Source organism: Triturus cristatus, chromosome 5_1, assembly GCF_964204655.1.
Source record: "Triturus cristatus chromosome 5_1, aTriCri1.1, whole genome shotgun sequence".
NCBI classification, from domain to species: domain Eukaryota; kingdom Metazoa; phylum Chordata; class Amphibia; order Caudata; family Salamandridae; genus Triturus; species Triturus cristatus.
Genome location: NC_140587.1, coordinates 784,519,841 through 784,535,860, shown reverse-complemented (window position 1 = coordinate 784,535,860; position 16,020 = coordinate 784,519,841). Strand labels below are relative to the sequence as shown.

General features: G+C 46.4%; 1 protein-coding gene across 2 annotated transcripts in view; it reads left to right on the top strand.

Moving 5' to 3' along the window:
* Positions 1 to 16,020, top strand: part of THOC1 (THO complex subunit 1) — a 387,395-nt gene that overhangs the window by 41,708 nt on the left and 329,667 nt on the right. For both annotated transcript variants that reach the window (XM_085605802.1, XM_085605801.1), the window contains exons 6-7: positions 4,381 to 4,429; positions 11,814 to 11,909. In XM_085605802.1, coding sequence (XP_085461928.1) covers positions 4,381 to 4,429; positions 11,814 to 11,909 — 145 coding nt within the window. The remainder of the gene's footprint in view (positions 1 to 4,380; positions 4,430 to 11,813; positions 11,910 to 16,020) is intronic.

Below are 16,020 nucleotides of genomic sequence, written 5' to 3'. Positions count from 1 at the left end.
CATCTTAGACTTGGTTGGGAGCGTATAGGTTTAAGAAAGTGAGGGGTCGTTGAACAGTTAGCTTCAATAAACTACCCCTTCCCTCCGATCCCGGACCACCAGCTGGACCTTGTAACAGAAGGGGCCCTTGCAAAAATCGCAAATGCAGCTGTCTTAGTGTAATCGTAGGCCGAATAAGGAATGGGGTATGTGGGATGTACCATGAGAGCAGTGTCTTGCCGTAGATGGGTTTCTTGTAGGAAAATAAAACCTGTGTTCTGTTGGAGAAGATATTGCTATACCGGTTTTTTGGCACATTGAGTCCCTGCACATTAAGGTTGAGAAGTATAGCGACAGTGGCCATGAGAGAAGATTATGAGATATGCCAGTGTGATGAACGCGAGGGGTGACATGGTATACGCTAGGGACTGTGAAAGTGGAAGCGGGCAGGGAAGAGTGGCAAACAGGTGGTAATCCACTGTCTTTGTGCAGAGAAGGAGGTGATCGGGTGAAAATGGTAGGTTGGTGGTGGTCATTTACACCAAGAGCGGGAAGCACATGATGCAAGCAGCAAAAGGGGTACAGTGGAAAGGGAGAAGGGTGATTCCCGCGGGGTGCCTGACAACCTAGAAAAATGCATGTTAATATGAATAATAAGAAAATGCCAACAGGGCCTAAACAGTTGACCCAGTTCTTGGCAGGGTCGGTGCATGACTACACCGGCCATACAAGGAAAGTCTCTCCCCAAAGGTCTGGGTCTGTGGACGGCTCAGTTGTAATTTAAGACTCCAGGCTATCCAGACCAACACAGCCTACGACTTTCAGGGCCAGGGCTTCTTTCAGTGACTGGATGGCCAATTTAAGTTACACAGCACCATGATGGCTTCAATGAATACAGGAGTGTTTGGTACCAAACAACTCCTCTTATTAAATCCACACTGATGCCAGTGTAGTATATATTATACCATATACGCATAGTTCACCTAAGAGGTGCCCTCTGAATCCCTACCAATCCTTCTGTTGTCTCTGACCAGCTGTAGGCAGCCAGCTGCCACCAGTTATGTTTCTGAACCCCTGGGTAGAGTGGCCCTGCTCTCTGGGATGCAAAACCATACACATCCTGGGCAGAGGTGTCATGCCTCCTCCCCCAGGTTTGGCCAGTGCTCAAAGAGGGAAGCTTCAAAGGGCTGCCTCCTTTGTAATGCGACCCCCAGCCTCTGCTGCTAACACCAGATGGCAGCCTTTGGTTTACACCCCACGTTGGACGGGAAAACCGGTGGGAAAATTCAAAGGAATAGGAGGTGTGCCCACCTCTACCAACCCCACCCCTAAGGTGGGGGAAGTGAGGTGAACCCCAACTTTTAGTCCGCACCATCTTGAAGATGGGGTTACCCCCTCCAATCCGGGCTAGGTCTATGACCCTACTTACAGGAGGGTGGCATAATAGAGGGTGCAGTCACCCCAGGTAAGGTGCCCATTGGCCCTACCTGCTGCTCCCCTAAATTTAGCATTTAGGTGGCTCCCCCAGACCTGGCACTCAGATCGGACTACATTGGCCCCAGCCCCACCTGCCTGTCTCCAGCTTCTGCTAACCTGTGACCTGTCTTGCAGCCAGCAACCTCTGAAACCCCTGGGAGGACTGCTGCCTTTGAAAAAGACTCCAATCTCCCATTGGTTTTGAAAAAGACTCCAATCTCCCATTGGACCTGTCCAGAAGAAACCTACTCCAAAGACTTCGGATCCAGGCGGATCTGTGTCTCCTGCCCACTCTGCACCTGACTCCCACGGCCCCAGTCTGAGTGGCTCACCGGTGGAGTGAAGTCTCCCCGGCGATCCTGACCTCATGTCCAGCGTTGGCTGACCTCTCCTGCCCTCCACGACGGTACCTGAAGTGTGAATCCAGAGACTCCCTGTGACCTCAACCGGCTCCGGTAAGAATACTCCCACGTCCAACGGCACCCTTGCACCCGAAGCCCCTGGGACTTGGTGAGTTAAACTGACAGTGCCCCTATGACCCCTGCATCCCAACTTACCTCTCCTGGCATTGGTCTTCCTCTTGCAACCTCGTCTTTGATGTCAGAAGAATCCTGATTGAAAAGCATTGGGCGCCTGACGTCGAATTTGCATTCTGCACCCGGCGACCCTTGTGCCGTTGGTAGTGTATGTTTGGTGCTGCTTTGTGGTGCCCCCTGTGCTTAATCAAACCCCCAAAGCTTGGCCCCTGCAACCGATCTACTTACCTACAAGCAGTGTGGTTCCAAGCACCCCCTGTCTCTATTGGAAAGCATTGGATTGAACTCCGATTTTGACCTCTGCATGTGGGTGCCGCTGGTGGTGCAATTCTGGTATTACCTGACCCCTGGTTCCAAAGACTGGGATTGTACGTTTAATACGTACCTGTTTAACTGCAATATTGTTTTCCCCATAGGATAACATTGAACTGTGTGAAAAAGATTTGTCAAAGTGAAAAGTATTTTTAATTAAAAACGTACTTACCTGGGGATGTCGACGGATAGAAGCATATTGGAGAGACGTACACCGGGTCATGCGGGCCGTGCTGGGCGTTGACATACACCCAGAGGCGCGGAGGTGCCTGCTAAATGTCTGGGAGCCCAATGACCTCAATACGTACACTCAACAGTGGGCTGCGCTGGCGTTCATGATAGCAAAAAGGAACATTGCGCAGTTGTGGGGCGCGGCGCAGCCTCCCGGGCTGGGGAAGTGGAGAGAAGATCTAGATTGGTGCATGTGGCGGGAGAAGTCCGTGTTTGTTGCTAGGGGCTGCCCCGGAAAGTGGAACAAGGTGTGGGGAGCCTGGAACCGATATAGGGGTGGTATATGTCCCCCACCGGGCAGGCAGACGGTGGATGAGGCTCATGCATCCCCTTGATCGCGTAGGAAATCTGCAGATGCAATGTCTTGTAATGTTCAGTACGTGGCCGTGTGTATCTGGCTCTCGCCTGTCACTGCTTATTTGCTGTATGACTATCAAATTTGTTTAATAAAAAGAAATTTAAAAAAAAAAAACGTACTTACCTTACTACGAAACCTGGGTTTTAAAATCAAGTACAAAAAAAAGTTACATTTCATAAAATTGGTCTGGATCTCCTTCTTGAGTCATGGGTCCAATATTGATCACTGTTGTGCAATAAATGTCTTTGTGTTAGGCCTAAGGCTGCTTGCCAACTGTACCACTGATAGAGCACTTTGGGATTTTCATTTTGCCCTGTACGCTTTTGGGAACCCCTGGACTCTGTGCACGGTATTTCCACCTAGTGATATTATATACAGAGCCAGCTTCATACACTCCCCAGTCCAGGCACCACTTCGAGTGCCTGGACTGGGGCTGTCGGCTGCTAGGTCAGCCTCAGGTTGAGGCAGCTGCTCAGTGCGACCCCGTCTCCTCTTTTCAATCCAAGACCCGTAGGGAGAAAAGCCTTATCCGTTTAAAGAGTCCTGCGTCCCGGTGCTGTAGGCCACCCATATTGCCTCTTCAGGAACTGCTATCGGAATCCAGCCCCTCGCGGCGCCCGTGGTTCAGGCCGATGAGCCCTGGGGCTCCCAGGCAAAATGGCGGCGACGCAGACTCTACTCGAACCCCCAGTAGCAGCAGCAGCCGCAGTATCGAGACTGATCCCCCAGGGAACCAGCACAATCCCTACAGGATATGAGGATACTAGAGCCTGCCAAGAATGTCGTGTTTCAGCCCTGATGCAGTGGCCTGCTCTAGATAGTCCTCAGGGGTCCGGAGCTAAGACAAAGTGCACCTTATGCCATGCTCGGTCAGGCCACGCCCCTGTGTGCCTTTATTTGTTGGTGCTTGTGGTTGAACTTAGACAACATTGGAGCATTTTCCTGACTAGCAAGCGGTTTAAAGGCTTTGTTCAGCGTCATTTAAACCTGATGTATATTTTGCATTGTAGATTTTTGGTTAAAGAATGTATTAGTTTAGGTCTACTTTCCTAGTATACGGTCTAAGGATCTTTTGAACAGCCGTAAAGATTTTGTCTAAATTGTGACAAAGCTAGTGGCTTATCAAGAGTGATTCATTTTTGTAATGCTGTTGAATGTAAGGAGCCATATTGTTTGTGCTCTGGCTATGAGTAAATGTATTACGTTGGCTTTCTTTTTCTAACATTTTCCTTAGTTTTAGGACGTGAAATATTCGATTGTAATGCATTTAATTTGAGTTTGTAATGGTTTTTATGAACTATCCTATAACAACAATTTATTCTGATTTGCTTATCCCCTTTGGTTCTTGCTTCAAATTCCTACTAAACCACTTCAATCTATTTCATTAAATGTGATTGATCTTGACTTATTGGCTCTGCTCATTGGTAAATAGAAAGCGTCATGGAATGGCAGCATCACCATCATTTTCATTGTCCTTTATTTTTTCAGAATACCTTCTACTCAGCTGGAAAAAACTACTTGCTGAGAATGTGCAATGGTAAGTGTCATTGTTTCATCCTCACCTCCCCACTCCAGTCTTTCCGTACAGCCTTTGCACTATGGGACGGATTTTGAATTATTTGGTAGCTGAACGGCTGGGGAAACTAATTTGAATTGTTGTTTCCCATTAACTTCTACAGAGGATTAATTAACTAAAACTTTCACTCATTTAATATCCCTCTTGGTGGCCAAATTACCTTTCAATATTAATGGCTCCCGTAGAGTTTGTTTTTAGGTCTAGGAACTTACACCCAACTTGTCAAAAGCACATATTGCATGTAATATGTAGAGTTGGCTTTGGTCCATGCCTTTCAACCACTGCTTGTCTTCAACCAGCCACTTTCAACTTTTGGCTTCAGGCTTCGACAGTTATGCTTTTGCTGAGCCCAGTGGAATATTCTCCTCTCACGAAATGCTAAAAATGTCCGCTCTTGCTTACTCCTTCCTGCGTACCCTGCTCTAATGCAGCGATTCTTAACCTGTGGACGCCTGAGAGTCTGCGATGCCTACTCAGGGAGTTTGCAACAGTTTAGAACATTAAATATTCACAGTTTACCAGAGTACATATGGCAATTTGAAAGTTTTACAATGCCATGTAAAGATCGAGGAATTTGAAACTGACAGCTGAAAATGTTTAGTATCCTTTTCTTGATTTGTGTGAGCAGTGCAAATGCAGCAAACTGAATCTAGTATGGACAGTTTTTTACCTCATTTGAAGAAGCACTGATATGTGCTGGCAAAAAGAGAGCATACACCAGGAGCAAAGAAGTCTATGATAGACTGTAGTCAAGTATATTGCTTTGTCACTTGAGGGTAGATGTATTAAGCATGTTAAAATTGCATACAATTTGATTTGGTGTTTGCGACCATTAAAATGCTTTTTTTATTACTAAAATAGTATCCTGATGGATACCGATTTGCTATTGTGATTGTGAAAATAGTTTAAGAGGCAGTATTCAGGGGGCCTCTTAGTTCCTCAGTACAAGTGGTCCCCCACAGCCTCTACCAAGTTAAAATGACTCACATCTTTCAATTTTAGAAAATTAGCATTGGGTTTTTTTTTGGCGCAGTTAAACTGCAGTTCTTGCTTATATTTTATAGGGTCTTGGAGAAGACTCTTATCCTTTCTTTATGTCTGATTGTCTCAATTTTCTTGGAATCACAGAAATACCAAAGTGCAGATTTTAATAAAAACAACAGCAAATTGGAGTGCCTTTCTATGAAAGAAACTTCTGCAGAGGATTGCACCCTCATTCTTTTTAATAGTTGGAACGATATCCGTGAAGATCAGAAATCACTTAATGTAGGAACTCTTAACTTCTAATACCAACCGTATGCCTATGAAAACTGTAAACTTACATAAACTGACACAGAACATATCTCTTATTCTTGCTGTTGAAGCTATAGTAATCCAGAAATGTAAAAAACTGGCCTGAGCACATAAGGCATAAAGCTTAAAATTGGGAGCACCCATGCCGCCAACTGACATAGGGAGGGTAAGAATATTGTATGCAATCCTGGGTTGCTTACCAGCCCATATAAGAGATATGATCAGAGCGTGAATCCTGCGAAAAAAGTGGGCAGTTAGGGGAACAGAACATTAAAAAAAAAGATAAAGAAATTTAGGGATGACAACGATCTTAGCAATGGCTATACGACCGGCCAGTGACAGGGGGAGCCGGTTCCAGTGTGGTATTTTCGACTCAAGCCAGTCCACTGCATGTCCGAAGTTGGCCCTCCCAAAGGTCATCTACGTCTCTGCTCAGCCAAATACGTAAATAGCGAGTAGGGCCGGATGCCCATACAAAAGGATAGTCCGGGGTGGATGGTATAGTGGAGTCAGTAAGGGGGAATAGGACTGATTTGCTTCAGTTCACCTGGATACCGGAGTGTCCACCAAACCGAATTATCTCGCGTACAAGGGGACTAAGGTTTTCTAGGGGGTGGCGGACATATAACGTAATGTCGTCCGCGTACATAGAGACCAAGATGGCCCGGGCTGAGAAGCCGATGCCCTTCTGAGTGTGGTGTTGCCTTAGTCTGGCAGCAAGAGTCTCCATCGCGATGGCGAAAAGCATAGGGGAGAGCGGACATCCCTGGTGGCTGCCACGCCCAATGGGAATGGGATCGGAAATCTGTCCATTGATCCGAAGGCGGGCAGAGGGGAGAGTATAGAGGAGCAAAATGTTACGAATAAAGATGTTGCTGAAGCCAAGGCGCGCGTTAGGAGAAAGAATAAGAAAGGCCACTCCAGAGTGTCGAAGGCCTTGGTGGTGTCCAGTAGAGCTGCCACTGCGGGGGTTGATTAGATGTAGGGCGGAGAATATGTTCCGAAGATTGTGGGAAGTTGCGCGTCCGGGAATGAAACAGGACTGATCAGGGAGGGCAATGAGGGGCATAAGGAGGAGAAGACGCGAAGCGAGTAATTTAGCGAAAATGATAATGTCCGTATTAATTAGAGAAAGGGGGCGATAGGAGTCACGGCATTCAGAGGGTTTGTCCGGCTTAAGGAGAAGCGTTAACATCGCCACGCGGAGCGATGGCGTGAGTAGACCACTGTTGAATGAGTCATTATACATAGCGGCCAGATGCGGCACCAAAAGTGAAGCGAAGGTCTTATAAAACGAGGTGGGAAGACCGTCCAAGCCCGGGGCCTTATCACCAGGCAAACCGTTAATTACGGAAAGAATTTCTTCTTTGGAGAAAGGCTCGTCTAGAAATTTACGATGATAGTTTTCGAGCCAGACAAGTTCGAGGGTGTCAAAATATTAATTAAAGTCCTCATGCGATGGGGTGGAGCTCGCGTTGTAGAGTTGCGTATAGTAGTCAGTATAGTAGTCAGTGAAGCGTGCCTTTATTTCCTCAGGGGAGGTGGTCCGAGTGGGGCCGCCATCCTGTAGCGCCGTAATATAAGATGCAGCACGAGGAGGGCGAAGGAAGGTTGCCAGGGTCTTGCCAGGCCGATCGCCCTAACCGAAGCAGCGAGCCCGAGCCTCTCTGCCAAGGAACGAGAGCTCTCTATTGGATTCCACAGTGAATTCCAAATGTTTTTCGCGAAGGCGGGCGGGAGTGTCAGAGCTGGGGCTGGTCGCGTAGGCAGAGTCCAAGGACTTGATCTTCGACTCTAATTTATCGAGAGTATTGCTTATGGAGCGCAGAACCCCAGATTGTTTAGAAATACATTTGCCGCAGATCATGGCTTTAAAACCCTCCCACAGGGTGGAGGGCGAATCGACAGAACCTTCGTTCAATTCAAAATAATTGGTGATTGCAGTTTGAATTTCGTTAGAGAAGACAGAGTCTCAGTGCGCATTTGGGAGTAGCCGCCAAGTAAAGGCCCGCCGCAGAGAGCGGGGAAGACGAAGAGTGAGCTGGACCGCCATATGATCAGCGGATTTGATCCAAGAGAGAACGTCTGGAGAGGTGATCCAGAGGTCAATGCGGGACCAGCAGCCATGTGCTCCGGTGACACAAGTTCCCTCGCGGGCCGCAGGCCACCGGTGACGCCAGGCGTCATGCAGGGATTTGTCAGCTAGTATGGATTTAAGGAGAGCCGTGTAACGTGGGTGGGAAGTTTAGGGGCGGAACGATCCAGGGCTGCAGAGAGAGTAACATCCAGAGGAGTGTGGCGGGACGTAAGGACGAGATAAGGTGCCAGACATGTGCAAAAAAATCAGGGTCGTCTGTATTAGGGTCGTACACTGCCGCGATCGTCAATGATTGGGATAGCAAAGAGCCATGTAGGATAACATATCGTCCGTCAGGGTCAATGAGTACCTGAGTGGTGTGCCAAGGAAGACATTTACTTATCAGAATGGACACTCCCCGAGAATAGTTAGAGTAAAAGGAGGAGTGAGATTCTCCCCTGTAGTGGGACTGAAGTCTAGCGAAGGACGCAGGTAGCAGGTGGGTTCTTGTAAAAGACAGATGTCTACTTTATGCCGGAGTAGGTGAACGTGGACAAGTTGGGCCTTGCGGTGGTCATTGAGACCGCGGATATTCCAGGTCCAACAGATGGTGTCAGTCATGTTGTGTCAGTGTGAGGAAGAGTGGAGCGCAGGGCAGCAAATACGGCCAGCAGCCAGGACTGGGGGTACAGGACAGAACGGGTAGCCTGGAGAAAGAGGGTGCAGAGCAGCCGTGTGCGGGAGACGAAGGAGCCTGCCGGTGCCAGCAAGAACATAGGACTGAGCAAGGTAGGGGGAGCGTGAGTGAGCGAGGTAGGGGGGTTGGCAGTGCCAGGTCAGGGAGCACCATCGTAAAGAGGGGCGCAGTGCATCGTTCAACGGCGGTGTGGAGTACATGTAGCACGGTGATGTGATGCAAACAAGAGGAATACAAGAAGTCTGAACATGTGAACAATGTCGCCTCGAAAGAAGACAAGGCAACCCACCAAGCAAAATGAAGTGTGATAATGTAGGTCGTACAGAAAATAAAGAACAAGCTTGCAATTAGATACAGGAGGGCCTCGAAAGGAGGGCGCATCAGCCAATTACCCTCCCACCCATCACCCACACCAACCCCCCCCCCCCAAACAGGCTGAGCAACCACCCAAAGCCACCCGGGGAAACCACACCTGGGAGACGCGAAGTCAATAACAGAGGTGGGAATCATCCCGTGGGGGCATGGCAGCGCCCAGCACACACCCAGAAAAGACAGGGTGGCCAAGCCAAACATATCCGCAGACTTAAAGGAAAGCATCGCAGCCTAGAGGGAGAAGAGCATGTGAGCCAGGCCTACTGGAGCAGCGGCAAGAGGCATACAAACAAACAACCACGGAGCAGCAATATAACCATGTCAAATAGTGTGATACACAGCCACATGGAGGGGGAACATAGCCAGAAAACAGTCAAGAAGATCTTTTCAGTCATTGTCAAGGTTAACTGCATCAGAGTCCTGGGAGTGAGCTGGGGTGGTGCGATCGGTGTGATCCAGGGTCTTGGCAAAGGCGAGGGCATCCTTGGGGTCCGGGAAGACCAGAGTTTTGGATCCCTGCCTGACTCGCAACTTGGCCGGGTAGGCCAGGGAGTAGGAGACTTCGTGTTTTTGCAGTATGCGCTTTGCGGAAAGGAATTCACTGCGGGCAGCTTGCACAGCCAGGGTGTAGTCAGGGTAGAATAACAGCGTATTACCCTGGTGCTGGATCTCACCCTTTTCTCTGGCTGCCCGAAGAACTGCATCTCGGTCCCGGAAATTTAGGATTTTCGCAATAATCTGACGAGCAGGAAGACCAGGGGCAGGGCGAGGGCCAAGGGAGATGCAGGAGGATTCTTTAGCATGCTGATGATGCTGCTGGTGTTCTTCCTCCGAAATTGTTCCAAGTGCTGATTCAAAGGCCACTCAAATAGCAGAAAGGCATTGGGGCATCTGATGCCTCAGGTGATAACATGTTCTGCCTTTAGTGTGTGTGAGTTCAAAATTACAAGACCAGTGCACGCATATGCAGGCTTGTGTCTTCCTTTGACTCCCGACCCACTATTCTGAGTTACTGAAAAGAGAGAGAGGGAAGTTTTGGATGAGATTAGGGCAGCAAGAATGTTCACCTTCCTCCTTAGCAGAAGTCAAGTCTGCTCTATCTAGTACTGCTTCAGCCTTCCACACTGAAATGAACTCAGAACACCTTCTCAGCAATGCTGGTTTTCCACCGCTTGGTTGATGCTGTATTCTCCCTTCACACATGCACACTGCACGCTTCACAGTGAAACCAAGCCATCACAAAGCACATATGGCCAGTAAAAACATTCTTCTTTTTATTTGATTTGTAAATGTTTTTTGCCTATTGTTTTGAAAGCTTTCTTAGAAAATATAATACCAAAGTGCAGAGGATAGAAATGGGTAAAATGTCCTTAAATCCAATCTATGGCATGCATTTGATTCTATTTCAGGTTGAAGATAGGAGAACCAAATGTTTTTAAATTGAGAAAAGTGTTGCTCCCGACGTTCAAAGCAGTTCAGTATGATTCGTACAGTAAATCTATTTTTGGGATGTATTTCAAGAATTCAAAGCTATTTCCCTTGCAGCTTAACAAAAACATTCCTAGATGACTGCCTGTCTCTCCACGCGTGCATGAACAGGCAACTTGAAATGCTAGGCCATACAGTATTCCAAAGTAAATCAGCATTAGCAGAACCAATATGGGAGTGCCTCTAAATTAAAGACAAAGTCCTATTGGATTTGCCAATGCTCGTTTCTTTATGTAATGCAGTCGTGTTACATCTGTACAGAAGACTGTGAAATGTCGCTGCCTTAGTTGTGGTTGTTTGGTCCCAAATATCAAGGAGATCAGAGAATCCAGGATAAAACAACTTTGTTGAATGCACTGCATAAAAGAGGAAGGGTGTGTGTCTTCTACTTCTTTAGTGAAAACGTCTTGCTATGGTCATAAGGAGAACAGGCGTCTTCGTACAAATGTACACCCCTGATGTCTAAGGGAACATTTTTTGGTTTAACAGAAGGGCTAGTGTTCTTGAGGTGAAGCATATTAAACAGTAGCTTGAGATGCTAAGTGCACCTTTGCTCCCTTATATGTAATGCTATCCCCATTTGTGAGACACAGTTCCAAAATTACTTAAATGCATGTGATCTCCGTTACTAGCCACCAGGACTGCGCCCACTATGGCATTAACTCCACTCCTAAATCTAGAATAGTGTTTGATGCTGTAGTCCTCTTGCATACTTGATGTTTCCTGGTGTCCAATAAATCTAGAATAGTGTTTGATGCTGTAGTCCTCTTGCATACTTGATGTTTCCTGGTGTCCCATAAATCTTTAACCACCTATGCCGTCTCCCCATTCAATGAGGCCTGTCTGCTACAGAGAAGTGGTTGGTCTAGCTTTTGTTGGCCAATAATGTAACGGAGAAAACCCTAGCAGGAGATGCAAAATACGTGGCTTCAAACTACTATCCGAGGAGTAAGCTTGCCTCAAGTTAATGACTAGACCAGACCTTGATTAGAGTGTTTTCATACAACCCCCCTGCTGCTTATTCCTTCCTCTCTATCTGATCCTCACTTCTGCTTCCCTTTTTTAGATCCTTTTACTCCATACTCACCCCCCCCCCCCTCCAAACCCAATTTCCTCTTTCTCCTCAACCCATGGGGGGTAAAAACTGTAAATACGTCTGCTTGCTTAGCCTTTTTGAAATAATGTGTGAAATTGTTCATCTTGGACTTTAATTGTAAACATGTATGCTATTTAATGCACACTTAAGGATCTTCAATTAGCAAAAATATAAATGGTAGTGCAAGCCTTGGATTATCTGATCTGAAATACATTTCTGTTTTTAGATGTTGGTACACATTTCTATTAATCTTTGTGGTTGTGCAAGGGGCCTTTTACATTATGACTGTTTTTAGTTTAATTATTGCTTCTTTTTTGTTCAGATCTTCTAAGGAGGCTTTCCAAATCACAAAACACTGTATTCTGTGGACGAATCCAGCTATTCTTGGCCCGATTATTTCCTTTGTCGGAAAAGTCAGGTAAGATTTCTTTTGCTGCACATGTATATTTCTGTTTTTTGTTGGCTTGATGCCACTACTGCATGTTTGACTATGAATCCTGTAGTCCTGTGAGATGGCCTGAACCCCCTAGTGGTATGTGAAGCAAATAGTGTCATGTGTACTGCAGGCTGATGTTATAAGTGCTGAAAGTAAATCTGAAGCAAAATTAGAGAAAAACTTAAAACCTAATGAAGGCTTACAATTGCAAATCTTACCATTGGCTCATATACCTTTTGCAGATTTAGTGGTGGTCTTTAATCTGAATTGTATCTACTTGTTTTGGTAATATTTGTTATAAAGTACAACAAATGCAGAAAGGCTTCTTTGCGTTGAAGAACAAAAACCAAACATACAAGAGGACGGCCTTAGACAAAGTTCCTCTAACAGAATGATCACGTTTCAAGCCAGAGGAGAGGCGAATATTCTTACGTGAGCTGTAACAGAATTCTTGTACCAAAGTGTATGAGCCAGCAATCTTCCACCAATTCATCTTCACCTTGTCCTGTGATTCTTAAATTGCAACATGTTTTTTTGAGAAGAAGGAGCACGCAGGAGTGGAGGAGCAGAAATGAGATCAGTGCTAAAGTGTTCATGCTCACAAATAACAGAATGGCTCTGGTTTAAAGAACCTACTTCTGCAAGTACTTTGTATGAAGTGTAGCTCTTATTCAGATTCCAGTTTTTCTTTCTACAGTTTACACCCTCATATTGCATTCTATCTTAAAAGCATCCTGCTACTTTATTCCTAAAGCACTGTGTGAAAAATGGACATTCACTTACAACGTTTGATTTTTCCCACTCCTTTATTTCTTTCGAAGGTTCATCACCTTGCCTTCCATCGTCTGAATGCCTCCTCTATCCGAGTATAGCGTACTCTTAAGTCTCCTGTCCATCTGCTTTAATTTCTATTATCGTATTTCTGCAAATTGTCCACTCAGGATTTTGTAGATCACAACCTTTCGTTCCTTGAAACCACCTCCATACTACCTAGCCATTCCTAATCTTGTCTAGGCTATCTTATTCATTCCGCTGACCGTTTGCTTGAACTCGCATAGCCTCCTCTAACGAACAGACCTTCCTCTAATTCATTTTTTTTTTCAAATAATTTTAGTTGTTTTAAAGTTAATAAGTAGTAAGTAGGCAAAGACATACAAGATGTCTTTTTCATTCAGCATTTAGGACATTCACCTATGCATCACCACATTTTTATATCTCAGGGCATCAGTATAGTGAATTAGAACAAATAGTAAGTAATCTCTTAGAAATAAGAAAAAAAATGTTGCCAAAGGAGTATCCACGTTCAATCTGGAGTGATCAAGGACCAATCTTGTGTCTTCCTTTCAAAGGACCCTTTCATATGTGTATATGTATTATGATCATTGTAAATATGCCATAATACTATTAGTCTCAGCCATTCATAGGTCCACAAATGGGGTTCAACAGCAGTAACAATTGTGAAATTCAATGCATCATAACAGTACTTAGTTACTCCTGTAAAATGGGAGTCTACGATCTCAGGGTTGCATGCTTACCTTTGTTGGTATTCATTAGGGATAAGACCACTTCATTCCATTGCTGGGATATTGGCTGTTTCCTCAACCCTTTTGTTTCTTCCCGGTGTAGTGCAACATTTTCTGCTTCTGACCAATAATTCACAGCTTTCTTCCACTTGCCCAGTGGAGGGGAACTGGGAGATTTTTGTGATAAAGCGATAGCTCTCTTAGCTAATAGTAATTCTAAAGAATTTCAACACTGCATTATTCGTTTTAGGATGTGTAAGTAGTCTTAATATACACCCTCTGAAATTGAATAGGTCCGTGTCTGTATTATTTGCAAGCACTTGTGTGACACACCACCAGAAGTTCTCAATTTCAGGGCATTCCGATATCATGTGTCTTAAATCCTCTTGTGAATCATGACAACGTAGGCACTCAGTAGACCGTGTACCTGATCCTGTGTGAGGTCAGGAAAGTCCTCTGTAGCGTACTGTATGTATTCAAACCCTGTTTTGTGGTATGCCTTGTGTGAATAGTTTGTGGCCTTCTGCCATTCTGAAGTACCGGGTATTTAGAACCCAGCGGTGCAGGGGAACACACCCTAAGACTTCGGATTCTTCCTGTTTCAGACCCACAGAAACACAGAGTCTTCTAGGTGAAATCAAAGATCGTATTTATTGGCTGCAGACCAATCACAGGTATCCGAGAAGTACAACACGATGTATGTTCTCAGGAGACTGCTCCCGAACCAAAAAACAGTCTTTTCTTATATACAGAATATTACGCTTCTGGGCAACACCGCCCCTATTTTACAAGTGGTCATTCACATATTTTCGTTTCAAAGGAACAGCAGAGCCATAATGACAATCCCACATTTCAGTTCGTTAAGCATACAGTCATTGTACCCAGCAAGGCTCAGAACCCTCATCAGATAACAGCGGACCCCAATAAAACGGGCACCTCCTGCTCGTAAAACAAGCCATAAAGTAGGAAACAGAGTCAGGTGTGAAATAGCTTAGACAGAGATCGTGTGCGAACAGGGGCTTTATGATGGGTCGAGCCCTGATGCTAATCACATTAGGCCGCGAGGAAAAGACCGGCCGGACAGGATTGACCTCGGGCAGCGGAGTCAGTTTGCACAGGTCAGAGAGAAGTCACAGAAGGTGTACGTGTCCTTTTAGGCCTAGGCAGGGCCTTAGTGCGCAGCCTATGTGAGGGCAACCACAAAATGGCTACTATTCTAAAATGGAACCCAAAGGGTTCAATATGTGGTATCGTATGCACGGTGAATTCATCAGTGAAACATGACGAAAACACTCATACATACCGCGTTACTCATTTGCGGTTCGTTGATACCAAAATTGGCATGGTGGGACCATGCCACCTACACGGTTCCGAATTTTACAGTACCACAGACCCTCCTTTTGCCCTTACATAGGCAAGAACTATACTAATCTGAGTCCAAGTCTATGTTCTTTTTTTTTTTTTTGTTTTTTTTTTTTTTGAAAACCTTTATTTCGAAATTCAGGACACAGCTATTCAGCCGACAGCCCGAGGGTTCGGCAGCATTGCAAGTTAGATACAGTAATGTGTCCCAGATACAATATGATGAGTAATGCAAAGGTCCAATTTTAAATAAACACAGAAAAAACACACAACAAACCCCAGCAAGGCAGAAACATTGAAATCCCATGGCGAAAGCCCCCAGGGGAGGCAGGACCCCACTCATCTACTAAGTATAAGACTGTGTGCGGAGGAAGAAGGGGAACAGCAGAAGCCCAGAACGGTTACCAAAACCAAACTGTGCTGGAAGGTAGGTCAGGGGGAAAGCTGTTCCTCGGGAGGTTCCAGGTCCGGGGCAAGACATATTCCCCCCCTGTATTGGTTCCACCGCCCCCAGATGGCATGCCACTTCCGGGGGCGACCTCTAGAGCAGTAGACCGTCTTCTCCCTAAACATGCTCCAATCCATGTTCTCCTTCCACGCGGTCAGTGTAGGGGTTCCTGAGGAGCCCCATAATCGCGCGATATCCCTTTTAGCTACCATGTTACCCAGAGTCACCCATTGGGTCTGCGCCTCATCGAGATCAGTGGGGCCCCAGACGTTCAGGAGGCAGCACCGCGCCTCCGGCTGTACCACAATGCCCGTCACCTCCCCCATAACTGCATGGACTCTCCTCCAGAACTCCACAATGACACCACATTCCCAGATGATGTGCAGGAAAGTACCCACCATACCACATCCCCTTCTGCACAGGCCGTCCTCCGAGAATCCCATGTGGACCAGCCTTGGCCCCGTAACATACACCCGGTGCAGTATTTTAAGCTGCACCAGCCTCAGACGCGACGGGATCGCAACCTCCTTAGGCGAAGAGACCGCTGATTGCCAGTCCTCATTATCCAACTCGAGGCCATCCCTGGTCCACTGTTCTCTCAGCCCCAATAGCAAGTCTGCCCGGACGTTTATCAACTTCTTATATATGAGCGAAATCGTGCTCTCGGGCATATGACCATCAAGGACTCGGTCCTCAAGGGGAGAGGACTCCGGCACCTTCTCACCCTCCACAAGGACTGATCGGAGGGCGTGACGCAGCT